The 25,009-nt window shown below is 38.1% G+C and overlaps 2 protein-coding genes across 2 annotated transcripts in view; one reads left to right on the top strand and one right to left on the bottom strand.

The window, feature by feature from the left end:
- The window catches only part of LOC140737035 (biotin-dependent 3-methylcrotonyl-coenzyme A carboxylase beta1 subunit), a 60,047-nt gene extending 41,622 nt beyond the window's left edge, over window positions 1-18,425 (top strand). Inside the window, exons 9-13 of the mRNA XM_073063142.1 lie at window positions 11,087-11,243; window positions 13,806-13,928; window positions 14,646-14,788; window positions 15,429-15,510; window positions 17,777-18,425. Coding sequence (XP_072919243.1) covers window positions 11,087-11,243; window positions 13,806-13,928; window positions 14,646-14,788; window positions 15,429-15,510; window positions 17,777-17,860 — 589 coding nt within the window. The 3' untranslated portion in view covers window positions 17,861-18,425. The remainder of the gene's footprint in view (window positions 1-11,086; window positions 11,244-13,805; window positions 13,929-14,645; window positions 14,789-15,428; window positions 15,511-17,776) is intronic.
- A 1,501-nt stretch (window positions 18,426-19,926) lies between these two features.
- The window catches only part of LOC140737036 (retinoid isomerohydrolase-like), a 45,927-nt gene continuing 40,844 nt past the window's right edge, over window positions 19,927-25,009 (bottom strand). Inside the window, exon 14 of the mRNA XM_073063143.1 lies at window positions 19,927-24,070. Coding sequence (XP_072919244.1) covers window positions 23,922-24,070 — 149 coding nt within the window. The 3' untranslated portion in view covers window positions 19,927-23,921. The remainder of the gene's footprint in view (window positions 24,071-25,009) is intronic.

Below are 25,009 nucleotides of genomic sequence, written 5' to 3'. Positions count from 1 at the left end.
GGATTTCACTTCCTGTCTTATTGAAAAAAACAATAACTGTACTTAATGCTCCTCCCATAACATAGTGCTGAACTACTTTATCTAGCGTATTTAAACAAGTGAAGAGATTATTAAAAGATGCAGCAATCCTTTTAGTTGTTCAGAAATGGGGGCTGATTATTAACCTGGTTTGTCTGATAGGAATAGGGCATAGTGGAAATGAAATCATTGTGCACCATTCTGGCTAAATTGGGGCATTCCCTTCAGTGTTTCCACTATTTAAATCACTGTCCTATGAATTATGTGGTACTTCTAGGTGATTTAGATGGACAATCCCACAGAATGTGAACAGTTAATATACACAATTTCTATAGCAACACGCACAACATGCTGGAGGAACTCAGCAGGTCAGGCAGCGTCCATGGAAATGAACAAACAGTTGACGCTTTGGGCAAAGATCCTTCGGGACCCAATTTTATTTTGCTCAGTTGAAGCTAGAGAGGAGGTGGTATTAAGAAGAAAGTGACAATTCATATTGTAAATGAATATTTAATTTTGTGATGATATTGGTGTTAGAAGGAACAGGAATGCCAAAAGAACAAAGGTACTTTGTTGCCCACTCCTCCATGATCAGCTTTCTACACACCCACAGCACTAAGCTACCATCTTTCAATCTTGTCCCCAGTGACGTGTAGTATTGTGCCATTAAGTGTGCTGCTATAGAATATCTGTTCAGGGTGTGCAGTTTGATGTCTGTGTAGTAATGAGGCACAGCTCTCAAAATAAACTAGAACCTTTTACTGCCAGAAACAGATGGTTTTTTTCACACCTCTCATTAATCTAACCAACAGCTTTCACAACTAATTTTAATGGCTTCAGCTATTGTCTTCCTTCAGGTGTTAATGTTCTTGATATTTAGATGTTAGAGATGTTTTTGAGAAGATCCGATATGGGAGACTGGTCGATTAAAAATGGTACAATGGTGCAGTTAGTAGAGCCGTGGTCTCACAGTACAGCAACCTGGATTTGGTCCTGAAATAGAGTGCTATCTCTCTGGAGTCCACATCTGTAGAGTCATAGAGCAATACATCACAGATACAGACCCTTCAGCCAATCACATTGTCCAGCCAGCTAGTCACAATTTGCTGCGTTTGGCCTACAGGCTTTAAGATTATAGTGACATCCTCCCTTAACAAAAAAACATCAATCCTCTCCTCACTGACTTCTACCTCTGTCATGTCTGTATGATCTGTATCCTGGAGCATTGCATTGCCAATCCCTGCTTTCTCTCGGCCAAGTTTCTGTCATGGTTATGACATCCCAGTCCCCAGACCCAATCCTTTCTTTGAGTTCGACTGCCTCCTGTTAAGTATGTGCTTTGAAATAAATGCAGTTTAGCTGAGTATTAATTTCCCTCCTTATACTATCCCTCTGGCTATCCTAATTGCTAAACTTACTCTTGTAGGCTACTGCTTTATCTCATGATTTGCTGCTGCTCAGAGTCCCAACCCTTGTCAATCTAGTTTAAACTTTCATAGAAACAAAGAAAACCTACAGCACAATACAGGTCCTTCGGCCCACAAAGCTGTGCCAAACATGTCCTGATCTTAGAAATTACCTAGGGTTACCCATAGCCCTCTATTTTTCTAAGCTCCATGTACCTATCTAGGAGTCTCTGAAAAGACCCTATTGTATCTTCTTCTACCACCGTCACCAGCAGCCCATTCCACGCACTCACCACTCTCTGCGTAAAAAAACTTAACCTTGACATCTCTGTACCTACTTCCAAGCACCTTAAAACTGTGCCCTCACATGCTAGCCATTTCAACCCTGGAAAAAAGTCACACGATCAATGCCTCTTATCATCTTGTACACCTCTATCAGGTCACCTCCCATCCTCTGTCGCTCCAAGGAGAAAAGGCCATGTTCACTCAACCTGTTCTCATAAGGCATGCTCCCCAATCCAGGCAACATCCTTGTAAATCTCCTCTGCACCCTTTCTATGGTTTCCACATCCATCCTGTAGTGAGGTGACCAGAACTGAGCACAGTACTCCAAGTGGGGTCTGACCAGGGTTCTATATAGCTGTAACGTTACCTCTCGGCTCCTAAACTCAATCCCACAATTGATGAAGGCCAATGCACCGTATGCCTTCTTAACCACAGAGTCAACCTGCGCAGCTGCTTTGAGTGCCTTATGGACTCGGACCCCAAGATCCCTCTGATCCTTCACACTGCCAAGAGTCTTACCATTAATACTATATTCTGACATCATATTTGACCTACAAAATGAACCACCTCATACTTACCTGGTTTGAACTCCATCTGTCACTTCTCGGCCCAGTTTTTTATCTTATCAATGTCCCACTGTAACCTCTGACAGCCCTCCACACTATCCACAACACTCCCGACCTTTGTGTCATCAGCAAATTTACTAATCCATCCCTCCACTTCCTCATCCAGATCATTTATAAAAATCACAAAGAGTAGGGGTCCTAGAACAGATCCCTGAGGCACACCACTGGTCACCGACCTCCATTCAGAATATGACCTGCCTACAACCACTCTTTGCCTTCTGTGGGTAAGCCAGTTCTGGATCCACCAAGCAGTGTCTCCTTGGATCCCATGCCTCCTTACTTTCTCAGTAAGCCTTGCATGGGGAACCTTATCAAATGCCTTGCTGAAATCCATATACACTACTCCTACTGCTCTACCGTCATCAATGTGTTTAGACACATCCTCAAAAAATTCAATCAGGCTCGTAAGGCATGACCTGCCTTTGACAAAGCCATGCTGACTATTCCTAATCATATTATGCTTCTCCAAATGTTCATAAATCCTGCCTCGCAGAATCTTCATAATCAACTTACCAACTACTGAAGTAAAACTCACTGGTGTATAATTTCCTGGGCTATCTTTACTCCCTTTCTTGAATAAGGGAACAACATTCACAGCCCTCCAATCCTCTGGAACCTCTCCTGTCCCCATTGATGATGCGAAGATCATTGCCAGAGGCTCAGCAATCTCCTCCCTCGCCTCCCACAGTAGCCTGGGGTACATCCTGTCCAGCCCCAGTTGACTTATCCAACTTGATGCTTTCCAAAAGCTCCAACATTTCCCCTTCCTTAATATCTACATGCTCAAGCTTTTCGGTCTCTTGTGACACATCAGTAAATTTACCTGCGAGGATATTGGCCCCTCTCCAGTTCAAATGCAAACTATTCCTCTTGTAAAGACACCTGTATTCCAGAAGAGATAATAATTGTCCAAGAACCTGAATCTCTGTCCCTGCATCCACTCCTCAGCCATGCATTCATCTGGCCTCTTTCAATTTCTGACCCTGCTTGCTCGAGGCATCAGGGTAATCTGGAGATCACTACTCTCAATGTCCCGCTTTTTAACTGCTTACCTAACTCCCGATACATAGTCTACAGGACCTCATCTCTTGTTCTACCTCTGTTGTTTGTACCAACATGTACAATGATCTGTGGTTGTTCACCCTCCTGCTTGAGGGTGTTCTGCACCACTCAGAGATATCCTTGTACCTCACATCCTGGAGGCAACACACCATTCTGGCATCTCTTCTGCGGGCACGGAAGTTCCTGTCTAACTAGCTCACTATTGAGTCTCTTATCACTCTCCCCCAGTCTAACTGCACCCTTTCCCTCTGAGCCTCAGATATGTTCACAGTGCTAGAAACCTGACTACTGCTACTAACCCCAGAAAGAACATCCCGTCAACAGTATTTATACATGTTTGTGAGAGGAATAGCCACAGGGGACCCTGCGCCGTCTGCTTATTCCCTTTACTTTTCTTGGTGGTCAACCATCTATCTGAAGCCTGCACCTTAGATGTGACTACCTCAGTCAATATACTGAAGCCAGTATATTTTTGTTGTTCCAAAATCATATTTATAAGGCTTTCCGCGTCCAGTTTGTCAGGAGCTGTAGCTGGATGCACTTCCCACAGATGTCATCATCAGGAAGACCAGTGAGGATCCTTGACTTCCCACATGTTGCAGAAGTAGCATTCCAGTGCTTTAACTGTCACCCTGCTTACACTGAGTCAACTGCTAAGGATGAACAGGAAAATAAAACCTTACCTTTCCTTGTCAAAGCCTCAATTTCCCACCGTTACAACACACGCACAATGCTGCCTGGCCTGCAGAGTTCCTCCAGCATTTTGTGTACATTGTCTGGATTTCCAGCATCTGCAGATTTTCTCTTGTTTGTGATTTGACTTCCCACCTTTATACTGGGCAATCTCACAACAGCCACTCCAAAAAGTGTGAGTTTTCTCGAGGTGCTTTGGGTTTTCTCCCAAAGACATGAAGTTTCTTAGGCTAGTGGGCCATCGTAATTTGTGCTAGTGTGTCAGTCAGTGGTACAGTTTGGTGGGAGTTGAGAAGTGGGGAGAATAAAATGGATGCTTATTGATGGGCATGGTTCATGGGCTGTTTCTGTGCTGTAGTGTACAACTCTATGAGTCCAAGGTTAGAACACATAGGATTGGGAAGAAAATTCTAAAATGGATTGATTATTCAAAGTTCAAAGTAAATTTATTATCAAAGTACATATACTGTATGTAACCATCTACCACCTCAAGATTAATTTTCTTGCAGGCTTTCACATAAATACAAAGAAACAAAAAAAGCAAAATAATAATAATAAATAAATAAGCAATAAATATTGAGAACATGCGACGAAGAGTCCTTGAAAGTGAGTCCATAGGTTGTGGGAACAGTTCAGTGGTGGTGTGAGTGAAGATATTCCCTCTGGTTCCAGAGCCTGATGGTTGTAAGTCCTGAGACTCCTGTACCTCCTTCCTGATGGCAGCAGTGAGAAGAGAGCATAGAATAGATGGTAGGGGCCTATGATGAAGCTTTCCTGCGATAGCTCTCCATGTAGATGCGCTCAGTAGTAGGGAGGGCTTCAGCCGTGATGGACTGGGCTGTATCCATTAATTTTTGTAGGCTTTTCCATTCAAAGGCATTGGTGTTTCCATACCAGGCTGTGAAACAAACAGTCAATATGCTCTCCAGCACACATCTATAAAAGTTTGTCAAAGTTTTAGATGACATGCCAGATCTTTGCAAACTTCTCAGAAAGTAGAAATTGGTTATCGGACAGAAAATAAAATGTGGGATTAAACTGAAATAAAAACGGAAAATGCTGGGAGTACTCAACAGGTCAGGCCGATTTTCAATTATTGTGAGAATCAACTGAGCCTTCTTTGGCAAGAAGGCTGATATTGGTGAGAGATCCATGCTTGGGCCCAGCTCCTCACACCCTTCATTAACCATTTGGCTGAGGTGTTCAAGTGTAATATGTCTAAGCTTGTCGATGATAGTAAATGAATTGAGTACAAAGGAAGCTTTGAAAAGGCTTTCATGGGTATGGACAAGCTGAGAAAGTGGGTGAAAACATGACAGATGGAATTTAATGTGGATCAATGTGAGGTAATCAAAACAGTATTTTTAAACAGAATATTCTAAGTGACATTGATATTCTAAGAAATCTCAGTATGCTTGTACATAAGCCACTGAAGGTGCAACAAGCAATTAGAGTCGTGGAGCTATACAGCATGGATACAGGCCTTTCGGCCAAGATTCCTGTCTAAGCCAGGCCCACTTGCTTGCACTTGGTCTGTATTCCTTTAATCTGTTCCTATCTATGTCCAAGTTCTTTTTAAATGTTGCCCCTCTCCCCTCTCATTTTAAACCTATGCCTTCTGGTTCTTGATCCACTAACCCTGGGAAAAGACAGTGAGCACTGAAAATATGAAGGCAAAGTGTGTGTTATTCTTTATAATAAAAGGATTTGAACATAGGTGTAAGGACATTTCACAGCAGTTGCATAGCCTTTGGTAAGATCACATGTGGAGCACTGTGTAGCGTTTTGGTCTGCACATGCCATATAGGAAGTGCAGACTAGACTTATCAGACTGATTCCAGAGATGGCAGGTTTGCTGCATGCAGAACACTTGAGCAGACTGAGCAGTAGCCTCAAAAATTGAGAAGCATGAGAAGTGATCTGATTTAAATTACAGGCTTGATAGGCTGGATGCAGGGAGGAGGAGGAGAAATTTCTTCGCACAGTGGGTGGTGAATCTTTGAAATACTCAATGCCAGAGGGCTGTGGAAGCTCAGCCTATATTCAAAGATAGATGGATAAATTTCTGGATTTTCAGAGAATCAAAGGACGAGGCATAGTGCAGGGAAGTGTCACTAAGATAGAAGATCAGCAATGAAATTGAATAATGGTGGAGCCAGCTCGAGGGACTGAGTGGCTGACCCTTGCTCTTGTTTCTTGTAGTTGATCTTAATGGTGTTTTTATGTTCTGAGCAGTGAGAGTGATACACAAGTTCCAGGCCCAATTTTTTGTTTTAAGTAAGCACATCCACAACTTGTATATTATTCCTATTTGCGGGCATATGTATAGCAAGTCTCAAATGCTCTTGGATTGAATTAAAGAAAAATATTATCATTGGGGATATAATATTTTCCTTCCCACTCCTCCTTTTCCTCACCGAATTGAATGTTACAAAGTACAGCTGATACTCTAGACCTCTTTGTGACAAATCATAAATTAGTACCAAATCTTTTTCCATATTGACAATAATATTTTAGAGATTTTTTATAGATATCAAATGTGATATGTTAAACTTGCTTTTGTTCCCTATTACACTACCCTGCGAAAGGAAAGACATTATTACAGATTCTTAGTGTAACTTATTTCTTTCCCAGGATTAATTAGAGCTGCTTACTTTCTTCCCTTATTTAATATTTCTAATCCTCAGGGGTTTATCGCACAAGCTAGGTACTTCAGTCACTTTTCACATTTTACCTTACCCATTCTTCTGTTTCTCAGCTTGCCTATACTCTGCCTTGTCATTCTTGATGCTTCATCTTGATAAATAAAAGCTTGTGTAATAGTTGAGGATTATCTGTTTCATAACACGAAAATCCCATTGTAATAGATATTTGCAAATTAAGAGAGGATATGAGCGCCAGGGTTGAGTGCCAAAATTCATGAACCTTATTTAATTAGTTTAAACTGATTCCGGCTTCCAGTTGCAAGCAAGCATAGATTAGTAAATAGGATCACACAGGCACAATGTGTTTCTCCTAATAGAAAATCAAAATGCTGCAGAAGTTGCAAATTTGAAATAAGCGCAAACTGCGGGGAAATTTTCAGCAGGTCATGTAGCATCAATAAGGACAGAAACAGTATATTTCTCTTAGTATGTTGATCTCTTCCTAGGATGCGGTTTCATAGATGTGATGCTGCCTAATTCACACGAGCTTGGCAATGGGAACCAGCTAGGGATGAGTACTGTATAGCGTGAAATATTTCAGATAAATTTTGCCCCAACCAAAGTCAATGCATGCTGATCAAGAGTGAAAGCACCAGCTGATCTTTTCTTGGACAAGGATCGAAACAATTTAGGCACGTGGATAGGAACAATTTAGAGGTATGCAAACCAAATGCATGCAAGTGGGACTAGCTTAGATAGGAATGTTGGTCAATGTGGACCAGCTAGGTGGAGAGGCCTGTTTCCATGGCTCTAATTGCTTGTTTTTCTCAATATATCCTATCATACAGGATAGCTTGTAACAGTCAGGCAACAGGGAAAATTCTGCTTTAACAGTTAATTTTTGCCAATTATTTCTCTGACAAGATCTGCATACTAATAATACTAATTCATTCACATCATTGTAAGAACAAACTGTAATTTTTTTTGGCTCCTTAGGTGGATCTGTTGCACTTAACAATTATCACAATTATTTTGTTTGCTTTTTAAATAGTCTCGTAAAAGAGTCAAATCTCTCTGAATTGCAATCCCATAACTCTTCTTCAGTAACTAAACACATGTGAATTACCATAATGAGCATCTGGAGGTCATTCAATCACAGAATATGTTACAGCAGAGTGTGATTGCATCTTCTCTTGGCAACACTATATACATAGTTTTCAGTTTGAATCATTGAACAGCCGTTGGAGATGTGTCTTTGGTTACTTTTGCACTTCCCTAGCTCTGAAGCAGTAATCAGAATGGCTACACTAACTAGCCCAATAATCTAACACAAAGTGATTCAACTTGGATTGTACCTATTCTAGGTTGTGTAATCGGTATCAAAGCAAACCGAAAATATTTTACAACAATACAACATGAGTTGCTGTCTTGATCCTTCAGCTTAGTTTTCTTAGATTGCAAGAATATTGCAAGAACAACCTTGTGAATGGATTATTCAAGTAGAATATATTTTGAAGTTAAACAAAAATGTGTTTTGATGTTTCCTTTTATCAAAAATATATGCACACTGGAGTGAAAGTTGCCAAAATCGAACATGTTCTGTCTTGGCCATCCAGTAAAATGAACCAGAAAGAAATATAGCAGCCAATAAAACAAGTACACTTTAATTCAGTTTGACAAAGCTCTCATATACTAACACACTGTTATATATTTTTTCTCATACTCCTTTTAGCTGGTATTAAATTTTGTGAATGTGAGTGCCAATTTACGCTTTGCATTTACAGCATAGAAATGAATCCTTAGTCATAATCACTAAATATTCAAATAATAGCTGATGTATATTGAAATGCTTCTAAGATTTGGTTTTATTTATATTTGACATCCTTTTTTGGTGTAGGTGTTTTGCCGAAATTTATATAGCTGTCAAAGTTTTAATTTTTCTTACGCTTTTAAAAAATAAACATAAAGGATTACATTTCATTGTTTCAGAAAATGTATGAATTAATGGGAACAAATTTTTAATATGAAGCAATATATTTCTTAATTGTAGGAGAGCTCATTATTGATGCCTATAATTTGCTTGCATAAGAATGTAAAATTCAGTAAAACACAAAAATATTTAGTGAAAAATTAAGTACTATGCATTTATTAATTCTTTAAGAAAATATTGCAATTTTAAAAATCCAAAACTGTAATGTGTAGATTTAGTTTACCCTACATTTTCTGCTCTCATGCAGTAGCATGTGGAACATAATGAAAAAGTAGACAGGTATGTTCATATTTACACCTAGGTTTTCTGGTTTGGTGAATAATGTTGCATTTAAATTTGTTCTTTTTTTAAGTGATTTGATAAATGAGTCCATTGCCATTTAATGGGTATAATATTAATCTCTGTGCAATATATAAAAATTGATTCAATGCAAGAAATATTCAGTTAGCATCTTTAATTTCGGAAAAATTAAAAGATTTAGGAATAGTCAAGTTCCCCAAAATGTCAAAATGTGGATTGGGCTTGAAAATGTATCTGTGATTATCTGGTTTCAGCCAGAGCAACAAATTTCTTGCCATTGCTTGTGGATTCTTTGATGTTAGAAGGAAGTTGAAAGTTTTCGGTGTTTGATGTAATATGCTTGCATTGCATTTGGAATATCCAGCACTCTAGATACCTGTTATGAGCCTCTCATTTAGGAATCCCAGTCTGGGAGAAGCATGGGAGCAGCAATAACAACCAGAATGTGGTTTGGTACTAAACCACATAGTTTACTTTTATTTTTTCATTTTGTATGATGTGGACACTGCTGACAAGGTCTGAATTTATTAGCAATTAAAAATGAGTGTAATCTTACTGAAAGTACAAAACTTAAGAAGCTAGATGTAATATTTTTCTAATCTAGTGTCCATATTGGATTCACAGTTTCAAAATAGAGAGTTAGCCATTCAAGATGAACACACACAAATTGTTGGTGGAAGTCAGCAGGTCAGGCAGCATCTGTGGAAATGAATAAACAGTTGACTTTCAGGCAGAGACCCTTCTTCAGGAGTGAAAGGAAGGGGAAAGAAGCCAGAGTAAGAAGGTGGAGGGAAGGGAAGGAGTATAAGCTGGAAGGTGATAGGTGAAGCCAGGTAGGTGGGGGATGGGGAATGAACTAAGAAGCTGGGAAGTGATAGGTGGAAAAGTTAAAGAGCTGGAGAAGAAAGAATCTGATAGGAGGGGAGATGGGATAGGAAGAGCAGGAAAAATTAACAGAAGTTGGAGAAATTGATGTTCATATAATCAGGTTCAAGGTCCCCAAGTCGTAGTTGAGGTGTTGCTTCTCTAATCTGAAATTGGCCTCATGGTGGCAGTAGAGGAGGCCACAGACTGATATGTCGGAATGGGAATGGAGACTGGAATTAAAAACCTTGGCCACCAGAAAATCCTGCTTTTTGCAGATGGGCCGAAGGTGCTCGACAGAACGGTCCCCAATCTACATTGGGTCTCACCAATGTAGAGTAGGCCGCATCGTGAACACTCAACACAGTAGACAACTCCAATGGATTTGGAGGTAAAGTACTGTCACATTTAGCCCAGAATGGAGGTGAGGAAGGAGGTAAATCTGTAGGTGTAGCTCTTCTACTGCTTGCAGGGATAAGTACCAGGAGGTAGATTAGTGGGGAGGGATGAATGGCAAGGGAATTACAGAGAGAGAAATCCCTGCAGAAACTGGAAAGTGGGTAGGGAAGGTAAAGATCTGGTAATTTTCCCCCTCCCCTTTTTTTTGTTCCCCCCTCTGGCTCCTCCTTATCTCTTCTCCTAACTTGCCTATCACCTCCCCAGGTGCCCCTCATTCTTCCCTTTCTCCCAAGGTCCACTCTCCTTTCCTATCAGATTCCTTCTTCTCCAGTCCTTTTCCTTTTCCAACTATCATCTCCCACCTTCTTACTTCATTCCCTTCCCCACCCACCTGGCTTCACCATCCCCTTCTTGTTCTTCTTCCTTTCCATCCACCTTCTTATTCTGGCTTCTCCTCTTCCTTTTCCAGTTCTGATAAAGGGTCTTGGCCCAAAATGTCCACAGATGTTACCTAACCTGTTGAGTTCTTCCAATACTTTGTATATGTTGCTCTGAACTTTCAACATCTGCAGAATCTCTTGTGTTTATCATTAGAGACAAAGTTGAGAAGGTATTTCTTCACCCTGAGAGTAGTGAATCTTTGGAACCAAAAGAACTGTTGAGGCTTAATTGTTAAATATGAATCTCCTCAAGACTCCTTTTTTGATTTTCAGAGTGAGGTGTTAACTGTGATTATGTATGCTGAATTATGTGCACATTGTGACACCTGACTGTGAATACAATGTGTTTTGTTTTCAGTCATCTTGTTGGAATTGTGGCTAACAACGGAGAACTCACACATAATGCCTCATTAAAAGGCAGCCATTTTGTACAACTTTGTGACCAGAGAGGCATTCCTATTATATTTCTTCAGAATACAAGACCAAATGTTTCAATGGCAGGGACGATATCCAAGGTACAAGAGTAATATTTGATGTATCTGGATTGCAGTTCTATTTCTTTTCTGAAAACGTGAGGGTAATCATTTTGGTAGTTAGAAAACGTAACAACATCAAGAGTTAATCTCTATATTTTTATTTATTAATGCTTTGGGAGATTATTCTTTAAAGTAAAGCACATTAGTGTTAAAATTAATCCAATGTTTTAAAAATATTTAGTATATACCTGAAGTTCAAAGACCAATTAGAGCCTGGATTAATTGAATGATCTGCAACAACGATCTCTGCTAGGATGGAATTGAATTGATTTGGGGATAGGTATGATTTTCTGTCTCAAGATGAGAAAAGATTTGGATTGCATTTTGGATTCCAGCTTGGAACAGCAGTGAGTTGAAAGTGCCATGAAATTCAGTGGCCTTTTTTCATTTAAGAAGTAGTCAAATAGCCTGACAATCTTTACTGTCTTAGCTCATAGTTAAGCAGTGATCATTAGGCAGATGTTGAAGATCTGTCATGATGTACCAGATCTTGAGTCAATGCCCTCCAGAGAGGTTTAAGAGAAAGCTGAATGGTGAAAAGTTGAAGAAATTATGTCTTTACTGTTGCTTGAAAATGTTGTACTTTTTTTCAACCTATCAGGTTTTTCCTATACAAGTGATGTGCTAATGCCTATTTCAGCTTTAGAATGGTCTAATATAGCCTGAGTTACGGTGGAGTGTAGAGTGGCAACCACTATCCTCAGCAACAAAAAGATATGGAAAGTGGTAGTTAAGCAGCAGTGGAAGTGAAAGTTCAGGTTGTTGAAGGAGACTGTAGAAGATCATCAACAAATAAAAGGACTTGGAGTTTTGACAAAACAAAATTATGCTGAGACACTTAAATATTCCAGCTATATGAGAAGCATAGAAGTATGCACCTATCCAGTCCCTGGTTCTCTTCACTGGGTATTCACCTAGTGGGAAATATGCAGTAGAATGAAAATTACAAGACTCCAAGATTCGGATGGGATTTTACTGGGAAGGTTTCAATAATAATGGGTAACTGTCTTTCTCTCTACATGTAGTTAGGACTGAAGTTGTTTCCTTATGAATACTCTTCCTCACTTCTTTGATCTTGGGTGCTATATACATTACAAGTTGGTTAACTCCTCCCTCAGTACAAAAGCAGTCTTAGGGAAAGAATTGAGTATATGGTTTGATTGCTACCATTAGACAGAAATATGGACCATTGAATGCAGATATAGTGCACAAATCAAAGGATCTATCATCTTATTAGATTCAATACCTTATGATTAAGAGCTTCCGGTCAAGATGGCACCAGCAAACAGTGATTCCTCAGGCGACATCTTCCAGATAGTCAATTACTTCAATTTTTCTACATCTTCTACTTATTCTTTTTAGCTTAATTTTGTTTTTGAAACTGTTGGAGCCTGTGACTTACAGTCTGTAGTTTGAACGAGTGAGCTAGCATTCTGCTGTCTGTGAGAAAACTACAGGAGAGAAATGCAGGCACAAGCTACCATGAGGGGAAGCTCAGAGATGAGATGTGGGGCCATGATCAACTACATTTCTCACCGATTGAAGCGTCAAGGAAGATTCAAACATTGAAGCAAATGCGGGGGAGAGCGAGTAGTTCTTGGAGAGGCCACTGGGTTCGAGTCGCAGCTGTTAGAGGGGCCACTGGTTTCAGTTGTTTCCCTCGGAGGAGCCGCTGGTTCAAGTCAATGCTCTTGGAGATCTTAATGAAATTCTGAGATTTATGGATTGGACTATAGTTCAAACTGACTGTAGTTCATATTGGCCTCTTTCAATTCTATTTCTTTTTTGTGTTCTTGCCCATTCTTTTTTGTTGACTAACAGGCTAGGAGTTTGGAGTTTGATTTTCTTGTTTCTCCATGTGCGTGATCTGTTAGTTTTTGTGCGAGGGAGGGGTTGGAGCTTAGGGTTGTTTCTTTTTCTCTTTTTGTGCGGGGTGATTGATGTCTTTCTTTCAACACTTCCATGGTTTTTTATATTTTATGACTTTCTGGAAAAGACGAATCTCAGAGTTGTATTCTGCATAGATACTTCGATAATAAAATGAACCTTTGAATCTTTGAAAATTAGTTCAAAGTTACACCCTTTGTCTGGTCTGTGAAGTTAACAGGATTATTAATTTTTCATAGACTCTTTGGTTGAGGGCTCTACGTCCAACAGCTTGGACATAGTATTTGGATGAGGACACTGAAATTGTAGTTAGTATGAAGACAGCTTAACACTGGGGTTATCTGTAGGTGGTCAAGAGTAAATACAGGAAATGTGTGTATTAAATCCTTGTTTTACAGTAGCTGGAAATCAAAGACCTACTAATACTGAAAATACTGATTTTCGAAGTCTGCTTCCCCTTGAATTGAACAATAATCTAAATATTTTAAAATAATAATGCATGTATTCTTTTGCACAATGTGAAAAATATATGTTCTTTATGTCTTGTTGGAGGTCTAAAATAAAGGATATTAAACATTGCAATGATTATATCATGCATTATGTGCACATTAATTTTATACAATGTGACAAATTCCTTAATGGTTGTCTTTATAGGCTGAAGATGTTACGAACCAACTTAAGGCCCAAGGCTCCATGATAGCATCTGTGGCATGTGCCTCTGTTCCCAAGATAACCATTGTAATTGGAGGATGCTATGGTGCTGAAAGTTTTGCCATGGTATACTCTAGAAGTTTTACTGTATGATATTTGTATAAGTGAATTACTTTTCTATATGGAGAGATACTTTGTTGAGGTATATGAATATATTGGTAATTCATTTTGTTAAATATGTAATTTATATTCCTACATTTCCCTTTGAGTTGGGTTTAGTTCTTCAATAAGATTTCAGTGGTTCAGTAGGTGAAATGGTACTGTAGACATTTTGAACTATACAATACAGAATGAATCTGGGTTCAATGCCCGATCAGTTAGCTGCTCATTATTGTGCTATGGATATTTAAGTTGTTCGCAGACAACTAAACAAGAAAGTAAACAGAGCACAAATTATTTTTTTTCATTCTCTAATAGTGACTTCTGCTGAATGGAGCACACACACTGGGGTAAAATCAAATTATTTTTCTAGTTTGGTGGTTACCATGGTCAGCATGGATGAGTTGGGCTGTTTACATGCTATATGTTATTCGGTTTCTCTGCATAGCCTTCATAGCTGTACGTCTCAGTAGGAGGTTTTCCTTCTCTGTATGGTAATAGTAAAGGTAGGATTTGGTCTAATGTGGTGGTTTTGCCGTTATGTTAGCCCATTGTTACAGATTTTTTTCTGGCTGTATGAATTGAAGGAATACTAGTAGAAAGTTGGATTGGCCACCATCTGATACAATGTGCACTCTGACTCATGAATAATATTTCAATGAAATTTTTCATTTTATATTTCAGTGTGGTAGATCGTTTGATCCAAACTTCCTTTTCCTGTGGCCGAATGCCAGGATCGGACTAGTTAACTCAAGTTACTGCTCTAAGTTCCTGGAAAATGATGGAGAGATCCCAGATGAAGGACAGTGGGAGATCATTAAAGAAAGGTTAGTATTAATGCTGTTTCAGCAGAGAAAAAAATAATCTGTCATTTACATCAACAACAACAACAAATAATTTACTTAATATATAAACAAGTATGCAACTTTATTTCTAGGCCATCAAACTTGATTTAGTTTTACTTTCATGTAAATGCACTGTAAAGTTATATTTGCTTTGCTTTGCACCCTGAGACTCATTTCCCAGAATAAAGCGCTTCACAAGGTAATTTCAAATTGCACTTTATGAGTAAACCACATTGCTACAGATATGACAAACAGGCCAGAATGGTGAAGGACAGCAGATATTCTCCCTGAAGGATATTAATGAATTAAAGTAGGGTTTATTGTGGTCATTATTATTAAGGCAGATTCTTTTTATTATATTCCAGATTTATAATTCTACTTACTAACAGCTTCCTTGATGTAAATTGTATCAAATTCTTCAGCACAGGTTAATGGCGCAATAATTTATCCACTGTGCATCACTGTATATGAAACATCCATCGATTGAAATACAAACTTCGTATTTTTCATTTTCATGGAATTAAGATATATTAGTTTTCAATTGATTGTACCAAAATAGGTATTCATCACTATGTTCAACCAAGTTTAGAAACTTCTGATTGGATAGTTCTCTTTTCTGTAGGCTGGAGGCTGAAAGCTCTGCTTTTCACTCTTCCTCTCGGATCTGGGATGATGGCATCATACTTCCTGCAGACACTCGGACGGTAAGCTTGCACTTTCACCAAAGTCTCTATTTCTTTAAAGTTTCTTTTCTGCATGTTTCTTCTTCTATTGCCGAGATATTTCTGTATCATAGCCCAGGGATTATTTACAACATGTGTTTTTATTTAGAGTTCCAAGCTGGCAAATGAGCTGCGTGTCTTGGGTTTATTAACTTTTCCAGAGATCAAGACTTTTTGGAGGTCATCTGAATGTTGTCCCTGAGAGTTTTTTTTACTTCGGATGTAATGTCATCTACATCACAGATGAAATGTTTTGGTGAACTAGAGTAAATCTGTGCTTCTGGAAATAAATAAGCATGGAACCTAGCAATATAAGTTTTGACAATTTTCCCTTCTGCTGTCTTCTAAAAGCAGGGCTATGCTTAGAAAATTATTCCAAGGGCACCAGTCGTAGTTCTCCTACAATCGAATAGCTCATTCTTCATATGTCAGTGTATGTTGCCCCACAGAGTAACAAACTCTTCAGTTGTGCAAGGCAAATACTGATCCTGCTATATGATCCTCCCTATGGGGCTCAACTCCAAATGAATAAACATGGTGAATTATTCTCCCCTCTATTACTCAAAGGCACTGAAACTTATTGAAGTATCATTGTTACCATTGCCGCTTACATAAACTACCCAGGTATAAACAGAATTGTAATTCTACTAGCCTGGATTAATTATTACTGCCCTGAACATTCTGATTTGTGTGAACATCTGAGTTCATTTAAGTTCCATTGAGGTAAAGCAATTGGAGACATTGGAAAGGAGAAAGATGAACATGGTGATGCCCTCTAACAAACCAAGATTATTGCGTTATTGATCCATCTGCTGAATTTCTGTGTATTCATATTCTCTCCATGTTGGAATCCTCCCATCTATTATTTGGCTGTAGATAGAAGGCACTCAGAAGATTTCATATCAAAATAAAAATTACTTGCAAGATTATTTCCTCTGAATATTCCAACTAATTCAATTCAATTCTTCCACTAGCATTGCTTGCCTGATATAATCCCAGCCATTTATGTTTTGTATAGTTTGCATCGTGATTTGAGCTTCTCCTGTTTTCTGTGTTTGTAATAACACTTTCCTCCTCCTCCTCCTCCTCCTCCTCTTGCAGTAAAACTCCATTCAGTTTCAAAATCTCAACCATTCAGCTCACCTGTAATAGATTTAATATGGATGCACTTTCAGAAGGCTTTCAGAATTGGTTGTAAATCTTAAACCAGAATCAGGTTTAATATCATCAGCATATGTTGTGAAATCTGTTGTCTTTGCAGCAGCAGTACAATGCAATACATAAAAATAGAAAAACATGAAATACAATATATATAAAATAGTTAAATTAAATAAGCTGTGCAAAAACTGTGCATAAGTAGTGAGGTAGTGTTTATGGGTTCAGTGCCCATTCGTAAATCTGATGGCAGAAGGAAGAGGTTATTCTTGAATCATAGAGAGTATGCCTTTTTCCTGATGGTAGCAATGAGAAGAGAACATGTCCTGAGTGATGGGGGTCCTTAATGATGAATTCCAACTTTTTGAGGCATCACTCCTTGAAGGCGTCCTGGATAGTGTCCATGATGGAGCTGACTAAGTTCACAGATCTCTGCAGTTTATTTTGATCCTGTGTGTTAGCCCCCGCCCCATAACAGACGGTAATGTAGCCACTTAGAAAGTGCTCTATGGAACATCTATAGAAATTTGCAGACATTCCAAATCTCCTCAAACTCCTAATGAAATATAGTTGCTGTTATTCCTTCTTTGTAGCTGCATTAATATGCTGGGTCCAGGATAGATCCTGAGAGATGATGACACTCAGATGAAATTGCTCACTCTTTCCACTTCTGATCCCAGGACTGAGGTGTGTTCCCTCGACTTACCCTTTCTGAAGTCCACAATTAATTCTTGGTTCTTTTTGACACTGAGTGCAAATCAGTTATGTTCTTAGCAGCTTAAGAATATCATAGTCATTTTGTTATGCAACTGCTAAAATCTGCAAATATCATAAACCCACAAGTCTATTAGCAGCTTGAAAAGGTGAACCTGATGTACTCTCTGTCACATGAACTTTCTAGTTCCATTGTGTATTTCTTGGTTTTAAAGATGACCCTATTTGTTTCATTTAACTACACCCAATTCTATAGAATCGAAGTTTCTGCCAAACTGAAAGAACTTGTTTCATGACTAAGTGAATAAGTACAGGGCTTTGAAGGAAATGTAATGTGTTGCTGATTATTAAATCTAATTGAGCTGTTTCTATATTACAGATAATTGGTCGGTGTTTAAATATCTTCAAACAGAAACCTTGGTTTCGTTCTCGCATAGAAAGGCAGGTTATATTGAGAACATAAACATGGAAATCGTCCCAATGAAGAAAAAATGAAGTTGGAATTATGCTTTTGTTGATGAAGGATGGCCAGCAAGCTTAATTTTCGAAAAGGCATACAACAATTAATATGACATACTACTTAATAAAATATTAAGAGTCAATCACCTGGTGTGGGATTGTGCTGTGGAAAGATTTTGGTGAAGTAGGTGAAGTTTGAGAGACTAGAAACTTTTATGTAATATTCCCTGATGGAACTCCAGAAAATGATCACATCCAGATTTATCACTTGCCACATTGGAATTTGAATTCAGGATTGGTTCTGCAACTCCACCACACTACTTTGTCCTTTTTAACCAAGTCGTAATTCAAGAATCTGTTCATCAGACTTGAATACGTAATGACAAGTTGGATGAGGTGGTGAGGGCAACCAGAGCTTCGGTCAAGACAGACACCGCAGTACTAGAGAGAAACTTGTTATAGATCAACAAAAGATTATATTTTTAAACTTTTGAGTAATGTGGAATATTTGTTATCAATAAATTCGTATATGTACTATCACTGAAGGAATACAAAGATCTTTAATCTCATAGTTTGTGTTGTGGAAAGGTGTTTTTATCCAAAGTAAAAAGACACAAATTATGGTCATGATGAGTACAAATCAGAACAGAACCAAATGTGGTTCAATTAGGAATCTGAATTGTGCTTGAAATGTCTGGATGTATATTTGAAATATGGTGTAATAGGATGGGTTAAAAACAGTTTATCATTTGGTTTCAGCAATCTTGTGAGTTTTGAAATTCAGTTCTGTACAAAGGGCCAAGTGTGCACATCATAATCAACATTTTTGTAAGTTGGGAATTCTTATTGTAGGACTGAATTACAGGTTGAGAACACCATAGTAACCAGCTGGTTCTGCCTAATTGTGTTGTATCTGAACTGGTGTGTATGAATACACAGAACAGGTAATATATCTCCCAGCCTGAGTTTATAAAGCAGAATGTGCACAAAATTCAATTGGCAATGCTCTTCTGTGTATAAATTGATTTCAAGAATACATCACTTACAGTGGCAGGAGCCCACCATGTAAAGTATGGCAAGTTTGAATTATTTAAGCAACTTGTATGAAGGCCATAGTGATGGAGGCCTAGGAGCAGTGCAACTTGCCCAACCTTGAATTTTGATTTTGTTTAAGGATGATCCAGAAGCAGTGGGGGAAATAACAATTGGAAATCAATTGAATTAGAAATGTAAACAAGCCAATCAAATTACCTAATGAACAGGAACTTGTTAATTATTTTAATACTGTAAATCATACTATTACTGATGCACCATCAATAACTCTGAGATGTAGGTTAAGGTAGGCCTTTATTGGCTGGAAGAAAGCACAAGCAGCAAGTGACCATCACACAACATCCTGGAGACTGAGGAAGGGTCTGTGTCTCCAATCGCCTTTATACCGGGGTCTGTGGGAGGAGCCACAGGAGCAGTCAGCGGGGGGCATGTCCAGACAGGTATATGTAATTCACCAGAATTACTAATGGTCACAAGAGAAAACCTGCAGATGCTGGAAGTCCAAGCAACACACACAAAATGCTGGAGGAACTCAGCAGGCCAGGCATCTTCTATGGGAAAGCGTAAACAGTCGAAGTTTCGGGCCGAAACCCTTTACCAGGACAGATTATTAGCATCTGCTGATTTTCTAATTTTTCTAGAAATATGAATGTGAACTACCTCAACTAATTTGGCTTTTTAAATTTATGACTTATCATTTGGACTATAATCACATTAACAATGGTGAGATATTAAGACAGTGTTTTGTGATACTGATAACTTAGAGAAGTTCTAAACCATTAAATATTAATAGTTCTAAAACAGAGTCAAAATGGTCCAACTGGCATATAATCTCTTTATCATATTAATATAATCAATTTCAAATCAAGATTCTTCCTAAATTTTCATTTTAAAATTTTCAATAATAATTCCAGACTGAAAGCAGATAAATCAGCTTGTTCGTTGCTAAGAAAGCTACAAATGTGAACCTTTTAAAACATTTGTTCTGTATACATAGTGAAAAAACAACATTCACAATTAGGTGGAAAAGTTTTTTTTAATTAGTTTGTGAATAATTACAATTTCACACACCACAGCAAATTAATTTGCAATTTTAATTCAAATGTAGTTTTCTCTTTTTACCTGTTTTCCCTGTTCCCCAGATGATTTCTTTTACAAAGGGAACACATGCCACTAGTGGAGAGGCATTCTTAGAAACTGAGTGGAATGAGACTAATCAAACATGGATTGCTATCTGCTTGTATATGTTGCCACTCTCTAGTCAAAAATGGAGTTTAGGTTTAATTCTAATCCAGCTTCACTGATATGAATTCCAGCCTTTTGCCCAACAGCACATGCTAAAAAGACAATAGCAATTTAGTTTCATTTAAAGGACATGGATGGATGCTGCCTGTTAATTTTGTTTAAATTGCCACTAACAAGAACTGTTTATGAAACCAAGTAAACTAATGTTCACTTTCAGGGCATGATCAGTAAAGCATCACATATTGTAAAACTTTTAATTTGTTGACTTTTTCCATTTAAGTTGGTCATAGCTTTAGCAGTTTTTTTAAATAACGTTAGAATTAATGAGCCCTTCTTTGTAACAATATCAAGATTTCATGGCCTTTTGTAAGGAATGATTGTGCAAGACATTACAAAATAAGCAACATTGAGACGAGTGCAAAAGTAGGTCAATGGAAACTAGCAGTACACTATCTGCATAACAAGAACCTAAGCTTGATGATCCTCAACAATTACAACTCTGCAAAGTATTAGGTTCTAAGCTGTGTTTAATGAAATTACTGTGATTTGCTTCCAAATTTCTAAAATCACATGCTTACTGGGTTTCTTTCATACATTCATCCTCCCGACTTGTTTTAGTATTTACTGTTTGCATTTATTTTCTCAGTTATATGGGGAAAAGTGCTAACTGCCTTGAACATACTTCTTTTTGGTGTAGGAAATCTTCAAAAGGAAGAAATATGGACACTCAAAAGTTATATTGATATGCACAGGCTTTGAGAGATTGGAAAACGTAAGAAGAATTGAAATAAGGCCTGCAAGACAGTAGTGCCAATGGTCACAGAGTTCTACCTTTATAGTTGTTGCAAAGGAAAAAAAGAGAGAATAGTTTAGGTGCATGAATGGTTACAGAACTAGAAATGAAGAATAAAGCACATGCTAGAAGAAATAAGTGGGAAGGAAGTTAGAAAGAGAGGGTTAAATGAGAATAGGGAGGTACCTTGAGGAAGGGGCACAGAATCAGAAATCAATGCATTGGAGAATATTTAGTCAGGACAATAGGCGTAGAGCATTTGAACCAACAAGTGAATGAACTTCTGGGTGAGCTGAAGTTTAGAAAGGGTAGAACACAGGAATATTGGGCAAAGGCATTAAGAAAGTTACAATTACTTATTTAAAGCAACTTACATGGGTGATACACAAAGGGGCTCCCTTTCTGCTATCCCATTGCCCACAATGGTTCCTGAAAAGTCCTCCCAAAAAATGGCACAAACATGGAAAAATTTCATTTAAAGTTAAAATACAGCTCTTAAAAAAGAACTGTAATCAGTTTCAAAATAAACATTTAATAGAAAAATGGAGGGCCATGGGAGGGAAGGGTCAGATTGATCTCAGAGTAGGTTAAAAAGTCGCCACAACATTGTGGGTTGAAGTGCCTGCACTATGCTGTAATGATCTATGTTAAAATCATATTGGATGACAAAGCAAGAAAAAGAATTTGAAAATGGGAATTATTTTGGTTTTTGCAGCAAGCAATATTTTGCAAATGAAAAGTTGTTACGCTGATGCCTTGAATGCAGAAATTAGAATGGAAAGCACTATTAGTTCATGGAGATGCACCAATGAACAGTTGGGGATGAAGATGAAATTAGTACAGAGTTTATAGTAGGAGCAAAATTTATTGACCTTGTTCTTACCAATAATTGGAGCAAACTTCAACTCAGCTAGATTCTAATGGGTGGAATGACTGCTGCAAGAGTGCTTTGGGGATCAGGGGGTGAGGTGTTCAAGTATAACTGAATGTAAATGATGTATATTAAAGTTTATCGCATGCCATAAGCTGTCACCATTCAGAAGAAACTGATAGTGGAACCTTGCGTATAACATAGATGACATAAGCTTGTGGGAGGTGTAACCACTGCTGGAGAAATGCTGGCTGTGCTATACAAGAAAGGCAAGAAACTATACAGTAAGCCATGAAATAACAGAGGTGGAAGAGGATGACAAATTCCACTTGTCATGCTGTAAAAATGTGCAGCATAATGAATTGAAGTGATACAACAAACACAGACATTTTGATCAGTGTATCCTCACTTTACAGATGCAATAAAAATAGACAGTGAATTTTACAAGAGTAGATAAAGATGAGGTGTACTTTCAAAGGGACAGGGTTTGAAAAGGGAGAATCATCTGAAGGAATTGTTTATATTACTAGTGAGTACAAGAGAAAGCATCTGAGTGTTCAGGAAGCAATGGAGGAGGTTTCAAGGAGAAGGAAGTTGTTAGTATTGATAGCCAGTACTTGGAGAGTCTTGAGGAGATTATGGGAGAAAAGAAGGGGTCAAGGTGAAATGTTGGGACCAGAAAGTTGCTTGGAACCATAACATCTAAAGCTCAGATTCTAGAAATAAAATTGTAAATGTTTCTTGTGTTTTAGGACAAAGCCGATGGTGAATGGAATACATGGAAACATGGAAATCCTTCCTTGTTTTTGATTATGAAGTCCTCAGCTAAAGGTTGTATTTTAAACACAAAATTATTCAATATCAAAAATTCCATCTGTATTTATGATATAATAATTCTAATGCAATTAGACTCATTTATCATATTGGCAATCTCATTTAATGATAATGGTTCATTCTGCTCTTATTAATGGATTGTGCAAATTAGGGGTGCATCTGAGCTACATGATTATTTTCTATATATACAGCATGAGGCTCAGTGATTATTGATGAGTTACAGAGTGTGGTGGGGCACACAGAATGCAAGAATAAGAACCAACTGGGTCTTCCTCCTCTATCCTAAGTACCAAATCCAACTATACCATTCTGTTTTGCCTTAGATTACATTCTGTTCAGATCTGCTGACTAAGGAACTAACTCAGTCAAACAGAACTAAGCAATCTCTTGTCGTTTACTCATTAGGTTAGCCTCATAGATTCACAATTGCACAACTTGAAGGGATGGATTATCATCAGAATACGCATTCTATAGCAATGATCGAGACAGAATTTTTCAGTAGTTAACTTGCTGTTGCCACAGGTATTTGCTAATGAAGAAAGGCAATTAAATTTTTTTCCTTTATTTTCTAAGGGTTTTTATTAGAATTCTTCTTGAATTATTGCAAATTCTATGGTTAAGATTGTTGCTCAAGTGTCTATAGGGGTACTCCCTGTCTCTGCAGAAAGACAGAGGTATCTACCCTCTCTGTAAATGATAATCTAATAGGAGATGTGGAGACTCACTCATGGAACATTCGCATCTTTCTCTTGGCAGCATGTTGTGCAAGGCTCCCATTACTTAATTAAATTTAATTAATTGAATTTAATTAAGTTAATTAATTGACTTAATTAAAGGTCTCTTAGTGAAATGCAAATGCACAAATGTTTGCTTCCTCCACTAGGTTTGATGTAGCTGTGTTACATACAGAGGTTTTCACTTGGGCTGAAATCCAGAGGAATGCAAATGGCATAGCTCAAGGAGCATGGAATTCTGATGTCATTTTGCTGAACATAACTTTAAGAATGAAGCAACTAACAATCTAGCCTTTTTTTTTGGGACATTAACGTCTTTGTTGCTCTGTTAAGCTGTCATGTCATAGAGTGAATGCTTGGTTTCATGCAGAAACCCAATATTGGCTTACACTAATTTCAATTTATTGTGCAATTTAAAACTATTAAGTAACTAGGACATTTATTTTCATACCAGGTAGTGTAATAGCATGTTTTTACTCTGTTTGACATATATTGCTTTATCTCACATTGCAGCATTCCACCAGGTAATATGCCATTAAGGTTTATACATTCCATGGAAGGTAACAGGGATATTGATCTCCACTTCTGCTCTTGCTATCTCACTGAGATTCTTAGCATCCAGAATTAGAAGAAAGGCAGGATTTTGCCCTGAACCTGGGCTAATAACTGATGTCAGCAACACTCCTGTGAACAGAAAGAAAATTGTCAGTGCACATAAATGATGAAAGAATTCTCAGACAAGAACTTCTTTTTGTACCAGGGCACAGTTTAAACTCACACAACTTGCCCTGTTGCCTGCCTGTTACTGTGAACTCCAGGCTCCCACTCAAGTCCTTATAAGACAAAGCTTCATGTTAAGCAGATGGCTTATCACGTGAGATGTATGGATGTTCGGTTTTAATTTTCATTGCTGACTTTTTGGGTTGCTTTTATGAAAAAGAAAGGTCTATTTAATATTTCACAGGAACAGACTCGCTCAAGTGAGGCCAATTGTACCAGCAAAGCTAGTTATAAATAAGCCACCAATGCAAAGACAAGCATTATACAACAATTCAATATAAAGAAGTCTAAAATCATATGCAAGACACTAAATCATGCTGCCAAGAATTCTGTTTGCGATCATGGAGAAAAGCACACCCTCTCCTTTTAAAGAACATTACAGCTACCCTAGTCCACAGAATTTATGTGCAGGTTCAAAAGACCTAAAATATTTCCAAAACCTGTGTGCAAATATGCTGTGGAGCTTAGTTAATTAGAACTGCACAGATGACCAAAACACAATAGTGCCAACTTCTGCCAAACTAGAGTCAATTCTGCCTGCTCAGATTCTCACCTTCCCAATCATTTGTAATTAAAAGACAGACTACTCAGGACACAGTAACAGATTACACTGGTCCTCTCATTACCTGCTATATCGCAAAACTTATCATGAATGACAGTGATGTTTCACTCCCAGACGAGCTCAATGCCACTTACGCATGCTTTGAAAGGGAGAATAAAAAGAAGGTGGAGCTAAGGAGGGTTAATGGAGCCTAACGGCGACTCTTTTGCTTGCATCTTTGGAAACAGCTCTATTTCCATCTTTAATATATCTGTTTTCCCCTTTCAGGGTTCTTTCGAAGA

Source organism: Hemitrygon akajei, chromosome 12 (genome assembly GCF_048418815.1).
Source record: "Hemitrygon akajei chromosome 12, sHemAka1.3, whole genome shotgun sequence".
NCBI classification, from domain to species: Eukaryota; Metazoa; Chordata; class Chondrichthyes; order Myliobatiformes; family Dasyatidae; genus Hemitrygon; species Hemitrygon akajei.
Note: the sequence above shows the minus strand (reverse complement) of the source record. Positions and strands in the feature narration are given on the sequence as shown.